Source organism: Myotis yumanensis, unplaced genomic scaffold (assembly GCF_028538775.1).
Source record: "Myotis yumanensis isolate MYYU_CA2020_CCGP unplaced genomic scaffold, mMyoYum1.0.hap1 SCAF_7, whole genome shotgun sequence".
NCBI classification, from domain to species: Eukaryota; Metazoa; Chordata; class Mammalia; order Chiroptera; family Vespertilionidae; genus Myotis; species Myotis yumanensis.
This window is the reverse complement of record NW_027223758.1, coordinates 60,799,247-60,817,558: the sequence shown is the minus strand read 5'-3', so window position 1 is coordinate 60,817,558 and position 18,312 is coordinate 60,799,247. Positions and strand designations below refer to the sequence as shown.

Sequence of the window (18,312 nt, the reverse complement as noted above, 5' to 3'; positions counted from 1 at the left end):
AATATGTTAAGTCTAAGGCTCTACCCTAAGTGTTTTATGGAGAACCAAAAGGAAAATAATTTACTTGTCCTCAACAAGCTTACAGTCTAGATTCTCTATCTTTAAATTTGTTTCCCATGTTAGGTGAAAAGTAGCCACATTAATACAATTTTCAAAAGAATCATAAAAAGAAATTGTCATGTCTCTCATAATATCATAATTAACTTTCTCAACATACATGACTTTTCCAAAGCATAAAGTGCCTTATATCTGTATCACCTAAAATACAAAGTAGAGAGAGGAAAAAAGGGAATGTGTTGCAACATAACTGATCCTTGCGTACACAAAGCTTGCCAACTTCAAATTTTTAAAATGCCAATATTTCTAAGCAATCTCTCAGATACTGTCCTTCATTTCCCCTTTACCCATGAATATACTAAGGTAACTCTGGCTTTCCAAATATAGAGAGGACATATCAAATAATGGTATGGCAAGTCAAACAAATAGAATGATCTATTTCCTCTGAGAAAAAAAAAAAAATCTGGCTAAATTTTAGTAAAGGTCTGTTTCAGTTTGACTGATAATTTAAATCAGCCATAACACAGACACAGGTCAGTACTACCCAAGCTGAAATACTTTTTAATGATGAGGAACTAAATTGTATAAATAAGCTACATAAATATTTGTTTCCAAACTCTTGCACACAACTTAATAATCCATCCAAATGCTATTTGACAAAGCTTAACTTCAAACAAATCCCAGGCAGGGATGTACTTCTAAGATCCTCATACTTGCCTTCTAATACTAATAAGCTGTAAGGCTCTAATACTGGCAAATCTACTCCATACTTCACTAATAAAGAATGCAGGCCAAAATTTCCATCAATCTTCTATCAGGCAGCAGTGTGTCACTTTGTTAAATCCTCTGGAGCAAGTGCAATTACCAGACAGTGAAGAAAATATTAAAGTTAGGAAAAGGGTATTTCTCTATTGAAGTTGGTTTGGGTTTCACAGCACTGAGCCAATCAGGCAAGTAACTACAAGCTCAACTTCATCTCTGCCGCCAACTGTGGTCAAGGGTCCTGCAGCTCAGCAACACATGTGCCTGTATGTGCCTCGGATGCCAAGGTGTAAAAATGTATGTCTCCACAGGCCGGAGCGCCAAATGTCCTTTCCAATGTTTAAAATATGCGTTTACTGCCAGTGAAAATCTCCATCAAATTAAAAAAAAAAAAAGTCCAACTTAGTCATTCCTCCAGAATGAAAACTACTTCGCAACCCAAGTTTAAGGCCAAATAGCGGGCTTTTTATGAAAAGAAAAGCAAGATTCCCAGTGCCACAACTGTATCTGGACCTTAATGAAACTAATACACAGGAGAAACCAAGTGTGAAATGTGCAAGCGTGTGCCGTCCATCCACGCGTGTGCTCCAGGTACTACTGGCGATACAGAGGTGATCCCTGTAACACTGCTCCCCGACCCGGACTCAGAACGCTCCGCGCTTGCAAGCAGGCACACGTGGACACACACACTCACATGCACTGCCAGTCTCTCTCTCTCCCCCCCCCCTCTCTCTCCTTTCCCCCCCCTCTCTCACACACACACACACACTCACACTCACTCACACACACACACACACACACACACTCACATGCACTGCCAGTCCCTGCCCACCTGGGACCCCCCGGGGGCGCGGCTGGGCTAACCCTTTGCCACTGGCCAGAGGCGCTCTGCTGGGGATCCAGGGTGGGAAAGTGGAGGTCTGCGGGCAAAGGGCCTGGCCTCGGAGGCGCGAGGCCTGGGGTGCCGGCCACTCCCTCCTGGGCCGCCGAGTCTCCCTCTGGCACCGAGGAGGAATGCCCGTTTTGGCTTTCCGGAGCTGCCACGCGACTGCCTGAGGATCCCTGGTCACCGGGGACGACCGGCCTGGGCGGCGGCGGGAATGGCAGGATGCTGGGCGACCGTCACAGTCCCTGGAGCTGCAGCCGGTCGGCACGATCGCCACGGGCGCAGCCTAGCACCGGAGATCCTGCCAGGTCGCTGCTCCGGGTCCGAAGGACCGCGCAGCGCCCACGCCCGGCGGCCGGCGGCTGCAGCTCCGAACTTCAGGCAAAGTTTTCTGCCGTTCCTCTCGGAACCGGCCGGGGACTCGGAGTGATGGCCGTCCGCCCGGAGCGCGAACCCAGACAGCGGAGGAGCGGGGGCCAAGATGGGGGTCCTGGCTCCGGGGCTAGTGCTCCTGGCCAGTCCGCTCCGCCTGCGCGAGTCCTCGGTGCCCCCCCTCCCCAAAGGCCCTTCACCCAGCGCCGGCCAACGGGCAGGATCGGTGCCCGGCCCGCCTCGCCCCCTCCCCGGACGCTTCGACCGCCTAAAACTCTCCCACCCGGGAGCTGCCGGCGTCCCGGGCTCCCGCTCCGGCCCGCCTGCCCCAGGCGATGGCAAAAGTGGCCCCGCTCACCTGAAAACGCCTCCCCGGCGGCAGTTAGCAAAAGTCCGGCCAAAGTCGCCAGGCCGATCCCAAGTCTCATGTTGCAGAGTGCGCGCCGGGCCGCTCCTCGGCGGCGATGGGTGGGCGCGCGAGGGCGGAGGGCGGCGGGGATCTTTGGGTTCAAGGCGAAGAGAAAGACAACCAGTCTCCCAAAGTGCCAACAGCTGCACGAGTCCGAACTCCAGGGGCTCCTCGGGCCAGGGGAGAGGGTCCTGGTCTGCCGGCCCGGCCGCTGACCCCACGAGGCGTCTGGCGCTGCTGCAAGAGGGAGCGGAGGGCGCGTCCGCCGAGCCCAAATCCGCCCTCCGTTCCAGCGGGTGCTGCCGCTGTCCTTCCCCGGCTCAAGTCCGAGCCGCCGGCCGTGGCCGTGGCCGTGGCCGCGCGCGTCCCGCCGGCTGCCCCTCCGCCGGCAGCCCCGAGCCCAGCCCCCGGGAGGCGGCGCGCCAGTAGCCGAGCCCGCGCCGGCTCCGCGCGGGGCGCTTGCTCCCGGACTGACTGGCGGTGCCCCGCAGGCCGGCTGGAGGGGGAGCCCACGTCACGGCCGCCAGGCGCCGCCGCGGTCCGCTAGGGGGCGTGAGCGCCGCCCCGCCGGCCCGCGCTGGGCGGCAGCGGCGCCTCCGGGGGGAGCGCGGCTGGGGCGGCCGCGGCTGCCACCGCCGCGCGGATGTGGCGTTAGCGGAGCGCGGAGAAAGGGCGAGACGGCTTTCCAGCCGGTCCCCCTCCGGGCCCCAGGCGCGCCTATGGCTGGTGGCTTGTCGGGCGGGGAGCTGCGCCTCGGCCAGAAGTTTGTCCCGGGTCGGGAGCCGCTAGTAGTTTGTGGGAGTGGCGACGGGACCCGCGGCCTGCGGCCCCGCGAACGGGGCGGCGGAGCTTCGAACCGGCGGCGGACATCAGCGTTACCGAGCAGGGCCAGCGTCACCCCCGTTGCAGGGCCCGCTCTCCTTGGAGGCTGCGGGAAAGCCGAGCCAGGAGATCCGGGAGGCTCCGAAGGGCCCCTGGCTTCTCTGCGCCCCGGGCAGAGCGAAGTTGGCAGGCGCCGGGGAAGGAGCGGGACCCGCGAGCGCCGCAGCCCGGGAGCGCTCCAGCTCGCCCGCGGGCTCCGCGGACAGGCGGGCTCCAGTCCCTGACCCCAGAAGCCGCGAGGCAGGACGCGCTCTGCCGCTTCATTGTGCCTCCTCCATCCCGAGTGGGCCGCGGGCAGTGCACGCGGGGAAAGCGGCGTCACACCGAAAAGAGGGCTTGGACATAACCAGTGATTTCTGTATCTGGTACAAAGTGTTGAGAACAGGGAGAGGAGGAGATGTAGGTAATGAATCAAATAATGTCTTGAGATATTTCATTTACCATTTGGGGTATGGGTTGACTATTATAAGAAGTGAATAAAAAAGCTTCAGATGTTTCAGAAAAGAGTTCCACTTTGTAAAATTACCAAAAACAACCCCAAAACTCTATCTCCCTGGGGATATGCGTAATAAGCCAGCACCAAACAGCTATAGATGCCGGGCCTAACTAACTGAACACAATATAAGGCCTGGGAAGAGGTTAAGTTATAAACCAAAGTAACTAACCACGAATAACCGTGTTCTAGCACAGGCAATGACATGGGCAGGAAGGCAAATCCATGATACAGATGTGCCCAGGGCTCCTCTGCACTGCCTTCCCCTAGTGTTTACACAGGTTCATAAAGCACATTGATCCCACACTCACCTCCATCATGTCTCCAGTGGACCCCAGAACCAACCAGCAAGGATATGTTACAACTGTCACCTCCCGGGTCACATTTAGTTGCCAGACAACTTTGCATCTGTTGTCCCAACCTCCCCCAGGTCCTCTTTCTTCAGGAATTCCACTTATTAGGTCCTTTTTAGAAGTGCTCTTTAAAAGGCTCTATGGCATAGAGTCTATGTTAATCATTTACTTCTTAATATAACTTCACATCATCCTGCTACCTCTCCCAAATATGTACTTGTTGAACCTTACCTTTAATTAGTAAATGAACATTTGAAGTATCAGAGAGGAAGGGGAGTCACGTGCCTTTAAGGATCAGCAAGTGAGGATGGGTTTTTCATTTCATTGAGGTTGTGTGTGCACTATGATGGTGGCCAAATTTATTTATATTTTTTGAGTTGGTCATGTGCCTTCCATTGGAGCTTTTATGCAAGTAGGTGCATGGAGGATCCCAAGAAGGAGAAAGAAGCCAATCTAGTAACTTTACTTGTGAGTAACTTCTTTACATCATGTGAGAAAGTCAGTATTAGGGTAGGGTTTCATTTGCAAAGTATGTTAATTCTTGCAGCCAATATCTACTAAGGCCATACTATATGCCAGGCAGTGTGCTATGTGCTGGAGGTCGTCTTAGGCTGGGCTCCTTAGAAACAAACTTGGAAGTAAGGATTTATGGGCAAGTGGGTTTTAGTGAGGAAATAATGCCAGGAAGCAGTATGAGAGGAATGGGAAATTGAGGCAGAGGGGAAAAAGAAGTCAATATAGGGTGTATTAATGAGCAGGTTACCACTGTGGGCAACTGGGACTCAATCCCCTGGTGACCACAGTGAAAAGGTATGGAAAAGCCTTCGAACTGGACCACTCAGGAACATGGAAATGTATAAGGTGGCGTGGGGGGGGGGGGGGGGGGAGGGGAGAGTGGCTGCCCCAGTGGAGGGAACGCTCTGCAGGGAGTTGCTACGCTGGTAACCTGAAGATACCCTATCCCTTCCTCTGCTACCTAAATCTTAGTGGGAGGGTCGGTGAGTTTCCATCATCTCTGTTCTCTAACGTTACAATGTTAAGTCGACTCTACCCTTATTAACCTACAATCCCCAATCACTTCTGCAAACATTGGTGTGGTTTTGCCAGCAGCTCCTTCCCTCACAATTCACAACAACTACTGTTTCATTACTCCCTCTTACAGATAACTGGCCAAGGTAGTGTTGAGCCCAAATGGAAGGTTTCTATTGAAAATGAATGGATTGGACTTCCTCTAAGTGAAAATGAATGTATTGGAATTCCTGCTGGAATCCTTCCAGTGGGACATTTGCTTTAACTTCGTTTTTCAGGAGAGGAGAGTTTTTATTTTAGCCCAACCGCATGACACTCCTGGCTCTCAGAGACAATGTGACATTAGCAGAGTGGCTGGGCAGAGTTGGGGTGCTGTCAGGCCAACCCGTAACTTTGGTGGGCTTGGGGTATGGGTACAAATGGAGACCCCTCATATGACTAAATATTACAAGGTTATTAAGCTAACAACTACTACATATCTTCCTACCTTGACAAATATAACAATATTGAAATATAAGAAAACCTGTAGTTTTTATATCTTAAAAGTCAGCAAAATATCAAAGACAACTGAATATACCATTATGAATATCTAGATTTTCTGTTGATAGTCTGTATGGATAAATAATAAAATGAAGACATACATAATGCATTCATTATTATATATTTATTCCACAAAATTGATTTTCCCTTTATTTTACTAAAATCACTAATTATAATGAAGATTATCACATAATTTGTGTTCCAATGACAGCTGTGGCCTGAAGCTATGCTATTCTGTATGGCATACCCAGCTACATTTCAGTTCTGTTTCTCAGTGGCCTTGCCTATATTGCAAGTGCTCATTAGCCACATGTAACTCATTGCCACTGTATTGGATGGCACAAATATAAAACATTCTCATCAACATAGGACAACACTGATAAAGGATTTGTATATTCAGATTATTCAAAATGTCTGTATATATTTTCATAAAAATGTAAATTAAAATTTTAAATCAGAAAACTAAATTTACTTTTCTATAGTTATTGAAAGTTATTTTCTTCCAATAGGTTCAGTTATCTATTAGAATTAAAATGTAAACTACAAACTGATTATTCATAAAAAGCTTAAAAAATGTATTAATTGAAAATGAAAATTTAATTTGCCTTAATTTTAATAAAATGGGAACCTATTAACAAATCTAGCATTCAAAGTTGTCAAGGTAAGTTATCAGGTATCATGTTTCACATATGTTAAAACTACAGATCTATTATTTTAACAGTAACATTAATTATTTAATTTTGCAAAATATTCCTTGATCACCATGTTTGACTACCTGTAAATACTATAGTAATGTGTGACTTCCAGCAGAACCATGGATTAGAACATGAAGAGAAGAAAATTGTGGAGAGCCGCTACAGCGTTTGGACAGGTTCAAGCCTCAGACTAATGAGAGGGCACGGTCCTCTCGTGGCAAAGCCGCGTGCAAGTCCCAGCTTGGAAGGCAAAGCCCTCCCAGCACAGTTACAGCCAAAGGCTATAGCTGTAAGCCCGACCTAATGGTCCAAACCTGTAGCCCCTCGTGGCTAAGTGATATAGGCTGTGGGAGGTGCAGCAAGTAAACAAAGCTAGATCAGGTGAATGTAATTGAGTAGATTCGAAACCCGTGAGAACGATGTAACCACGCCCTTACTTTGCCTCCTGGAATCTGGCTATAAAATAAAGACTCAGCTTGCAGGCCGCGGTGCTGTCTACATCAGAGAAAGCAGCGTCTCATCTTAGACCCAGCTTTCTTCTCTTGTCTGTCTTTTCTAAATCCTTCACCGCCTTCTCTCAGGTTCACCCATGGCCGTGCCGGCTCGGCACATCCTAGAACACTATCATTTAAAAAGACTGTTTAATATTCTTGCTATCTGAAAGGAAGGATTTGGTTTTTAATTAATTTGACTCTTTTTCTAAACTAAGTTTCATTATCCACACACTGAGAAGTGCCCATGTGCCATATCAGCAGCAGCACACCCCAATAACTTCTCGGTGCTGTCTCAAGGACAAAAGTTATGGTGAAGCATTTTTCTGGGGCCTGCACAGAGATCATCTTAAGAGTGGATGTTTTGGCCCTAGCCGGTTTGGCTCGGTGGATAGAGTGCCAGCCTGCAGACTGAAGGGTCCCGGGTTCGATTCTGGTCAAGGGCAGATGCCCAGGTTGCGGGCTCAATCCCCAGTGGGGGGCATGCAGGAGCAGCCGATCAATGATTCTCTCTCATCACTGATGTTTCTATCTCTCCCTCCCCCTTCCTCTCTAAAATCAATAGAAATATATATTTTTTTAAAAAGTGGATGTTTTGGGTTATATTTTATGCACTCTTAGCACTGAGCACCAGATCCCTCATGACAGAGGTGACCATGTGTCCCTTAATAAACTTATTTTTATATGTTTGTGATATTCAGGTCCCCGTAAGGCATAGATGGGCCCAGAGCCGAAGCCCGCCTTGCCGGATCTGTGGGCAGAATGGCTGACTGTCCTTATGCAGTGGTACTATCTTTGGCAGCAGTAACTCTGTGAAACTTGTTCAGACCCCGTTAATGTCAAATGTAAATTTAAAAAGAAGAAAACTGATCCGGCCATAACCCATTTCTACCTCCCTGAAATGTTATGTTGAAATTGGAGGTGAACCACATGCAGAAACTTCCTAATTTATCCAAAGTATCACCACATCTGCCAAAAATCATAGACAGCAAGACCATCTAAACACCCCCAAGATTGCTTAATTGGGACTTTGGCGACCCAGCAGAAAAGACTGTCACTTTTGTTGTTCGTGTTTTCTTCTCTAGGCCTTGCTGCAATGACTATTTCCCGTTTTTAGAGGCACGTTGAGATCATGAAAGTGTATTTTTAGATAATACATGGAAAATGTAAATAAGCACCCTTGTATAAGTTTCCATAATGATGTATTCTCTTTGGGTGATCAAAGATAGCATGTCCTTGAAAAGAGAGAAAGGAAGAAAAAAAGGGAGGAAATGTGGTGAGAAGGAAGAGAGGGAAGAAGGAGGAGAAGGAGGAGAAGGAGAAAGAGAGGGAGTCAGCTAGGAATTTGAAGTCCAACTTGATTGAGTCCCAACTGTGTAAGTTACATTAGTTAATTTCCAATTCCTGGCTTGTAGAAATAGCATTCCATGTGAACTCTATGTGAACTCAGAGGCACTGAGCAAACCTGGTCGTGTATTACACTGGTCTCTGATTAAGCAGAGCTGTGAGTGAGCATGCATCGTTTTCTTTCCCTCAGAGAAGTGTGTGAGCCACGGGCAGTGGAGGGGGACCTGGGCACGATGGCATGCAGATCCCAGCACTGTGCGCACACACACTCGCCATTGGAGTTGTCTACTGTACTTGGCCTCAGACATGAGAGAAGCCAATAGGACTTTTCAGGCAGGACTTCACAGCTTCGCTCACTTTTTGAAAGTGTGTACATGAAACCAGGTGAATGGGATGAAAATGAAAAACGCATCATTAGGTGTTAACAGGGGCCAGATGAAGCCAGGTCATTTTAAACTTCACCGTGAAGCCCTGTTCTCCCATGAACAGAAGGAAGAATTCAGGACAGGTGCCCTTTTTTGTAGCTGTTCATATCTTACCTAAGGTCAGAATCTGTCACTGACAAAAGGCAAAGCTCATTCAGGCATAATTCAAAGCTGCTTTTATACAAAGGCTTAAATCGCTAGGATAAAGTATTAGATGCCCCAGGAATTCTTTCTCATGGTGTAATTAAAGGGGGGAGAGGTAACAGGTTTTCGTGCTTTCCTTTGCTCACATTAATCTCAGAATAGTAGTTCAACTCCTGATATGTTGATACTAGGATAGTGCATTTGTGTATTCTTTTTTAATATCTTAACCCTAACACTGTTAGTCTGTGTGACATTGGGCAAGTCACTGAACCTCTCTGGGCTTCAGTTTCCTTCTCAGTAAAATGAAAGTAATAATTGTACCAAATTAAGAGTTGCTGTGAGATTAAAGAGATAATGTAAAGTGTTGTGAACACTTTCTGGTGCAACTTATATATCATTTAATGATATATAAATTGTTATTAATCACTGTGGAGAGCGGCTACAGTGTTTGGACAGGTTCAAGCCTCGGACTAATGAGAGGGCACAGTCCTCTCATGGCCACGTGCAAGTCCCAGCTTGGAGGGCAGAGCCCTCCCAGCACAATTATAGCCAACAGCTATAGTTGTAAGCTTGAACCTATGGTCCGAACACGTGGCCCCACGTGCCTGAGTGATGTGGGCTTGATAGAGTTCAGGTGCATGTAATTGAGTAGGATTGAAACCCAGGAGAATGTTGTAACCACGCCCTTACTTTGCCTCTCGGAATCTGGCTATAAAATAGAGACAGGCCATGGCACTGTCTCTCTCCACCAGAGAGGGCAGTGTCCCACCCAGACCCAGCTTTTATTCTCTTGTCTGTCTTTTCTAAATCCTTCACCGCCCCCACTCAGGTTCACCCTTGGCCATGCTGGCGCGGCACAAACCACTGTTTTTAAAATAAAACACTGCACTAAAGAGAGTCTGCTATGCACAAAGTTCTATGCTTAGGTTCTACACAGGTAGAAATGGGATAGAAAAATGTACTTGGTCCCAGTCACCATTTAGATGGGAAGACCTTCAACAGATGTTTCTGTCCTTTCTCTTGAGACTTTTCTTTCCATTGCCAGACCCATCACCAGACAATGTCCAGTAAAACCACGTGCTTTATTATGGCAGGCCCTCTTGTTTGCTCGTCTGCAAAATGAGAATAATAATTGCTGTCCTGTCTACACCATTGCATTGCATTGTAAGAGAATAAATGACAGCATGCATGAAAGTTCTTTACAACAGACCCTCACTAGACTTTGAGTTCATTATGTAGCTCTTCTATTTTACCAGATAGGACTAAAAGTTCATGATTTGCAAATAGGTTATAGCTGAACAAAAATAGTTTTTCTGATTGGAACTTGTATCTTTTTGCTATTTTAGTTAAACTCTTTAGGGAGGTTAATATTTTTTTTAAAAATCCATATTTAGTCATGGGGCCAGTAGCAAGTGGATCCTACATGGAGATCTCAATATACTAGAGAACATAATTATTGCCTCTTTGTCTGAGCCTGTGTTCCCAGGAACAGGAATTATAGGAAGTGACCTGCCGGAGAGTCCCCAGCAATAGTCTGACCTCCAGAATGTCTGTCTGCTCTGCGGGTTGTTATATAAGCTCTGCAGGGAAGGACACAGATCTGAATGACTCCCCTGCCCTGTGTGGGCAGGACACCGGAGCTGCCTCACACCCAGGGCCCTCTGGGGACGCAGGCCATGCTGTACCCTTTCCTTCCGCTCCTGCATCCTGGCCGAGGGGAAACAACTGCCCACACAGAAGCACTGCGCTGACCAGAATAGCCTGTCGGCCCTGCTCCCCTGGGACAGGGGAGCCAGTGCAGGCTTTTTCCTGTCTGGAAGCAGAGCTCCATCTACATGACCAGCTGTGGCAACATCATAGACATCACCTCCCCCACCCCCCCCACCCTCCACACACGCACACATCAGTGGCGGTTTCAGGCGTCTTCATTGAGTATGAAAAAAGACAAAGGGAAAAAAAACCTGATTTATGAAGATTTTATCAGAGCCCTCTGGCGGTCAGTCACTTTAGAGTCACTCCGCTTCTTTTAGGTCACCAAGAAGCCCTAGAAGAAAATGCTGCTGTAATCTCTTTGCAGCCGAGAAGTGTTAGAGATCTGCCGGCTCACTCATGGAGGGTGGAAATGACACCTCACTGTCTGCATCACCCTCAGTTCAAAGGCACAGGCACCAGCTGCCCAGCAGCAGCTACTTCCACGCGGGGTTCATTAAAGGAGAGAATGACGGTCTTTGAGCCCCCTTTTCCCCAGGCGTTTTGAACTAACCTTTTATATCAGTTCTTGTGCCTTTGTCTGAGACAATGTTTTTCTCAGAACACGATTTGCAGGTTAGTCAGATTTTCCAAAACTCAGGGTGGGAATCATGGTACTGTATCATGTTCCCATGGATACTCATTTCCTTTTTATTTTACTTTTTTACAAAACACATCCTTGGAAGTCAATAGGTGTGTTCCTTAAAGCTCGGCTAGACTAATACTGTTAAGAAACGTTACACTTACAATGTCAGTCCTACCTCAGATTAAATTATTGCCACCGTGGTGTCCTAGGTCCTGTGATCTGCAATAAGGCTGGGTTTCCACTAGAATCTGAAAAAAACACTTCACTAACATCAAAGAAAATATCTTTCTCTTCATCTTTGATATTTTAAAGTTGCCGATTGTTGCATTTTGAATTGAAGATTTCTAGACAGCCATTACTGTCAAGATGAGATAAACCATAGAAGAAAACATTAGAACTTATCTCAGTATGTTTTGGAGCTAACCTTAACTGAAGTCTTCCTATGAGCAAAGCCTTCGGGCATTAAAACTCTGAAAGACGTGAATGATTATTATGCCCTGTGGAGAGCGGCTACAGTGTTTGGACAGGTTCAAACCTTGGCCTAATGAGAGGGCACAGTCCTCTCATGGCCACGTGCAAGTCCCAGCTTGGAGGGCAGAGCCCTCACAGCACAATTATAGCCAACAGCTGTAGTTGTAAGCTTGAACCTATGGTCCGAACACGTGGACCCACGTGACTGAGTGATGCGGGCTTGATAGAGTTCAGGTGCATGTAATTGAGTAGGATCGAAACCCACGAGAATGTTGTAAACATCTTGACCATGCCCCTATTTTGCCTTGTGGAATCTGGCTATAAAATAAAGACACGGCTTGTGATCTGTGGCGCTGTGACTAGCTCTCCATCAGAGAGGGCAGCATCCCACCGAGACCCAGCTTTTATTCTCTTGCTTGTCTTTTCTAAATCCTTCACCGCTCCCACTCAGGTTTACCCTTGGCCATGCTGGCATGGCACAATGCCCATTTCAGAGATGAGGAAAATGAGGCTTAAAGATAGACTTTAATCTTGTAAAGGCAGGGCAATATAGACCATAGTCACTCAACTAGTAGTAACTGGTAGAGCTGTGATTTGAGGACAAATATTCTCATTTCCAACGTTCCTTTTCTTGATAACTTGCTGTATTTTCTATCTTCATATTTGCCTCATTTCTTATCACAAATTCATCAAATTGTCTATCTTGCTATCTCTGTCCACACATGGCACTGATCTTTGTTTATATGATGATCTGGAAGTCCCCCTCTAAATTTTATCCACCCCTCAAGGATGTATTAGTTAGGATGTGATCATCCGTGGATAACAGGAAACCCAGCCAACACATATATAGAACAATGGTTAGGGGCATAGGAACACTGCCTGTGCTCAAAATCCAGCTTCCCACCTTACTGAGTAACTTGGGCATATTATTCAACCTCCTCATGCCTCAACTTCCTCATCTGAAAATTGGGATAATAATGGTACTCACTTTTGTAAGACTTGTGAGGATTAACTAAGAATTCAAATAAATTGCTTAAAATAAGTGCTAAAAAGAAGTTGCCATGATATGGAGGCAGGCGGCTCAGGCGGTGCAGCCACGTCGTCATTCCTCCTGCCTTACTACTCACTCTGTCTTGCAAAGCCGAAGTGCCACCGTCTGCATTCCAGGCAGAAAGAAGAGGAAAGGCCAGGGCAGAATGACTTTTTGTGAACTTCTGTCTTTTAGTTGAGAAGGGAAGGCCCCCTAAAGGACTTGCTCCTACAGCTCACAGCAAAAATAGTGACTTCTGGCCAGACCTCACTTCCAGGGCGGCTGGGAATTCTCTTCCTCTGTTTTTCAGCCTCTCTCGTGGGGGAGGGCAGGGGATGTGTGGTTGGGAATTGAGTGAACTGACCTCTGGTACCACCCAAAAGAGCCAGCTCCTCATACCCATCTGCTTGCCTTTTCTAATTACTAAATGAAAGAACATGACAGACTATTTCTTTGGAACTAATTTATGGTCCTGTCTTTCTTGGAACTATATTTTTCCTTTAAAAAAAAAAAATCCTCAGGTTCCAGTTAATGCCTTCTCCTTGGAAAGAATCTCTAACCACCCCCAATGAATACCGACCTCCCCTCATAGCCTCCGTTGTAGCACTGCTTATTTCCTTCATAAGGCTTATCTGAAAGGAAAGATGAGATGGACAATATTTTTTATATTCCTGATTAGCAAGGTTTTCTTCCCTGCCCTGGGTACACCACGATGCCCCTTACTGAGAGGACAGAATGCTGTCACCTCAGGAAGGAGGAGGGTATCCTGTGGAAGTTCATGTCAAAGAGAACAGGAGGTGGACAGCCATCTCCTACATGCTGCAGTGCACACTGGGAGAAAAAGGAAATGAAAGCAGAGCTCAGAGGCCAGACATCACGGCAGAGGTGCCCAAGAACATGGGGTCAATGACCCAATTTCAGAGAATAGTCTGAAAGCTGGCATGCTTCTCATAGAAATCCCAAGTTTAACATGGCACTAACCTAACCAGGTCAGCCACAATCACTCAATAGCTGCGCAGGAAAGTAGCTCGATTTTTTTTGAATGAGTGAATGATTTTGAATGATATCTTTTGACAGAATGTGAATATCCCATATTGTGATGGGATCTGAGATCTTGCCCTCACTAAATTATAGCTATAATGTGGCGTTTTGTCCCCTCCAAAGATGATGGCTTCAGGGCAGAGATCGCCTTTTTCTTCTTTGCATCTCCTTCCGGGCCTCCTTCCAAAGTACTCCATGGGTATTCGCTAATTAATGACATTAGGGGCTGAAGAGAAAAATGACAGAATTAGAAACAAATGATTGTAAGTTCCGAGGTTACCTATATTATTCTTCATAATGGGCCTTATAACTCAGTGGAAAAGAGAGATGCTAGTAGATGGGAATAGCAGATACTGTCTGCTCCCTGATTCAGTGCCACTTTAATATAGAAGAATGGCCGTGATAGTAATAACACTCCCAGAGGACCTGTGAGATAAGAAAATCAGTATTTAACCTTAAGAAAGAGGGCTTTGTGCTTAGATAATGACTGGTGTCATATGCATCTTTACCAGGGAAACTAATTTGATGTTTTGAAATCTTGATTAAATTTTTAGGTTTCATTCTGTTTCCCTAACCATTGATGTATCTCAGTTTGTGTTTTTTTTTTAACTGTTTGCTTGGTAGAAACTGGGATCTTTTGTTTGACTTAATACTCTCATTTTTGTCAAATTACATAGACAATCAGCTCCCAGAATCAACTCAAGTACTCTCTTGCTCTATGTTTATTCAAATAACTCCATTAGGCCAGGTGGGCACAAGAGAGCTTTAGTTCCCATTCTACCCCTTGCTGGCAGAGTGGCCTCTGGGCACATGAACCTCTGTGATCCTCAGTTTCCACTTAAAAACACTAACAATACCTTTCCTGACCGGCTTATAAAAATATTGGGAGGATGAAATTGTGGAGAGCGGCTACAGCTTTTGGATAGGTTCAAGCCTGGGACTAATGAGAGGACACGTTCTCATGGCAAAGCCACGTGCAAGTCCTAGCACAATTATAGCCAAAGTCTATGGTTGTAAGCTTAACCTTATGGTCTGAACCTGTCGTCCCACGTGCCTGAGTGATATAGGCTGCAGGAGGTGCAGCAAGTAAACAAAGCTTGATCAGGTGCATGTAATTGAGTAGATTCAAAACCCACAAGAACATTGTAACCACGCCCTTATTTGCCTCGTGGAATCTGGCTATAAAATAAAGACTTGGATTGAAGGCTGTGGTGCTGTCTCTCCATCAGAGAGGACAGCATCCCATGGAACACCAGTTTTCTTCTCTTGTCTGTCTTTTCTAAATCCTTCACCACCCCCTCTCAGGTTCACCCATGGCCATGCCGGCTCAGCACATGAAATGAGATCTATGCAAAACACTTTGTAAAGTGTGAAGTGATACACAGATGAAAGTTATTATATTTTTAAATAGTATCATGAGCCTGAATTTCATTCTCTGTTTATAGGAAAACACACTGGTAGCAGACAGGTCAACAAATTGGCAGTGCTTTGGGTTAAAAATGTGCCGGGAGCCGGTCCATCCTTGGTGTTTCAAGGGACCTGGACAAAAATGGTACATTGAACCACACTTTTGCCTTTGCCTCTGCCTACTCCTGAAAGCCCAAAATAATGATATAAAGAGATAAGGCCAAAAAAACATGGAATTAAACCACAAAGACAATACATGGAAGAGGAGGCAATGGCAACAAAATTTAGAAGGTGGAAAAGCAGAAAGAAGAGTGGCAACTTGCCCGGCAGAACAAGGAAAAATGAATCCTATGCTGGCTTTTGAGTCTGTACCACTGAAGTCCCAAAGGCTCAGGAAATGGGGGTCTACATGGGCTGCAAACAGGAGGCTTGATTAAAACATTTAAATTCACTTAACAGCCCCCTAGCAAAGTCGTCCTTTTTTCACTTAGCCAACGTGACTGCCAATTACTTGCTTTTGCTGCAGATTAGAGGTTAACTAGCAAAGTCATGACTGTCGATGTCTTCGCTGCTTGGGGACATCAAGCACAACTGAGGTTGGGAAGAGCATGTTGAAGATGGAGCTTACATGGCAGTCTAAGTAATGAATTTTGAAACACCTTGACCCTTTTACCCCACTAGCTTCCAGAACACTGACAGCCAAGCTTTCCCCTTCCAAATAGAAGATGGGAAGAGTCTCCTCTGAGGAATATGACCAGCCCCAGAGATAAGACATAGATTCTGACATCGGGATTTCCCCAATAAAACCATCCAGAAGCTAACTGAAGTTCACATGCCTCACCCAAATCCTTGGCACTCCCCATCAGCTTCATAATGCCCCATTTTTTCCCCCCTTTTATCTGTTTAGAGCTCTATTGGGTTATAATTTACAACCATAAAATAATGCCCCAATCTTACATATGAATAGAGAACCAGAGCCCACCAGAAAGCTGAGGAAAATCTTTAATATGGAAACATAAATAATAAAAAGAAAGAACACCAGATCTTGAACAGAGACAAACTTCATAAAAAATACAATCAGTAACATTATTAGAGCAATGATATAGAGGCTCTTTAAAAAGAATAAAAATAGAACTCTGACCTGCAATCTAAAGCAACTAGCCCAAAAAAACAACCTATTATCCGTGTAACTGGCCCAGCAAGCCAATCTGCTATAAATAACTATAAATCAGAGTTGTAGGAAATCAGACCACAACCCCTTGTAACAATCAGACCCAAAATCGCCAGAATTTGATTAATAACTGACAGCTTCCCTAATCTCCTCTCTTCTTCCAACTTAGGACCAATCAGTAAAGACCAAATATGCACCCCAACCAATCACATAAGATGCTCCTCCTCTAATTAGCTGGCTTACAGATCCCCCATGCCACCTTCCTCTGATAAGGGCATACCTGAAACCTTCTCTTCTTTCCACCATAAAGCTTTCCTCTGCCTTTGAGCCCTGGCCAAATACAAGTGATGGTGGCTGACTCCCTTGGCCTGCTCTTAATAAATACCCTTTGCTTGTTCCCACTTGATAGGTTTTCATTTACTTCTCACTATTTTGAGGCATTGCAAATGTTCAAAGATAGAAAACCATGTGATTGGTCAAGAATTAATATTAGCTAAATCAACAATCCAAGTTCAAGAAGACAATAATTTCTTGACAGATCCTTACATTTATCCACTCATATATTGTACTCTGTTTCTACTTGCCAAATACTGCACTGGGTGCTGTGGAAGATGCAAAGATAAAATTGATAAGTTGGAGCATATCATGTCATTGGATTTAATAATTTTAGATTTTCTTAAATTCAGATATTCAAAATTATCTTAAGTTTAGATAACTTAATTAAAGCTGTATTCATACTTTTCAGAAAATGAACATACTTTTAAAAAAGCAAGTTTCCAAAAAGAAAAATCAGGTTAGTGTCATACTTTTATACTTTTTTTTTATATTACATTTTCTCTCAAATTGCCCAATTTAAATTTCCTTACTTAACTATCTTGGCATATGTCTCAAGTATGCTTCTTTATTTTTACCCCCTTAAAATCTTCTCTTATGTTTACTACTGCAAATATAAATGTTAAATGTATATTTTATTCATGCACATTTTTCTCTTTGTGCTTAGAACTGAATTGCAGATGTCCTATGAAGGGACACAGATATCATTATGGAAAAATTATTCTATTGAAAATAAGAGTAGTTTTTATAATGATGTAAATCTGAGAAAGATTGAGGTTGGAAAAACGGATGTATTCATAAGAAAACTACTATGTGCATATGATGAACTTGTTTCAACAAGATTCAAATAATGCAATCAGTGGGGATTTGACTAGTCCCTGGAGTTGTCAAAGGCATGTGAGATGTACGAATAATAGCTGGAAATTTGTTGTGGACACGAGGCTATTAAGCTTGTCTCCGGCTGCATTCAATATGATGGTAAAAACTGTTATTAAATAACTGATTTTATAGCAACTGTTAAAATTATTTGGCCAAAGTATAAATTAAAGTTTATGATGGATGCAAATGTTTGCCTTAAAATGTATAATGCTAATTTAGGTTCCTTTCCCATTTAAAAAACAACAACACTCAGAATAGTGATTACCACAATAATAGCAAATTAATAAGGCTGCCAAGAAGACTTCACAAAAGTATGGAACATTAAATGTGACTTTTTCAAACACAGAATCGCACCATTGTCAGTGATCTCTTCCCTAGCTGAGTACACATAGCTGGCATGGGCAGTAATGAGGGTGACACAGGCAATCGTAAGGACCAATTAAGGAGAACAAATGATGAATCTGATCCCCTGGAGCCTTCTGTGTTACATGCAGATGTGGGGAGGATCAGTCAACACCTACCACATCTGGAATTTGTATCTACCTGCATAATTTCTTTACTCACAGTCCCTGAAATAAAACTTGTCAATTTATAAAAGGCAAAATTTTTTCCTTGTTAATCCTCATCCAAGGATGTTTTTTCCATTGATTTTTAGAGAGAGTGGAAAAAAGAAGAGAGAGCGAGAAACATCAATGTGAGAGACACATCCACACACACCCGGGCAAGGGCCAGGGTTGTAACCTGCAACCCAGGTGCGAGC

The 18,312-nt window shown here is 45.1% G+C and overlaps 1 protein-coding gene across 5 annotated transcripts in view; it reads right to left on the bottom strand.

Annotated features, from left to right (window-relative positions):
* The window catches only part of PTPRM (protein tyrosine phosphatase receptor type M), a 650,734-nt gene extending 647,794 nt beyond the window's left edge, over window positions 1-2,940 (bottom strand). For all 5 annotated transcript variants that reach the window (XM_070420643.1, XM_070420639.1, XM_070420640.1 and 2 more), the window contains exon 1: window positions 2,436-2,940. In XM_070420643.1, the coding sequence (XP_070276744.1) occupies window positions 2,436-2,505 (70 nt within the window). In that variant the 5' untranslated portion in view covers window positions 2,506-2,940. The remainder of the gene's footprint in view (window positions 1-2,435) is intronic.
* Window positions 2,941-18,312: the final 15,372 nt, after the last annotated feature.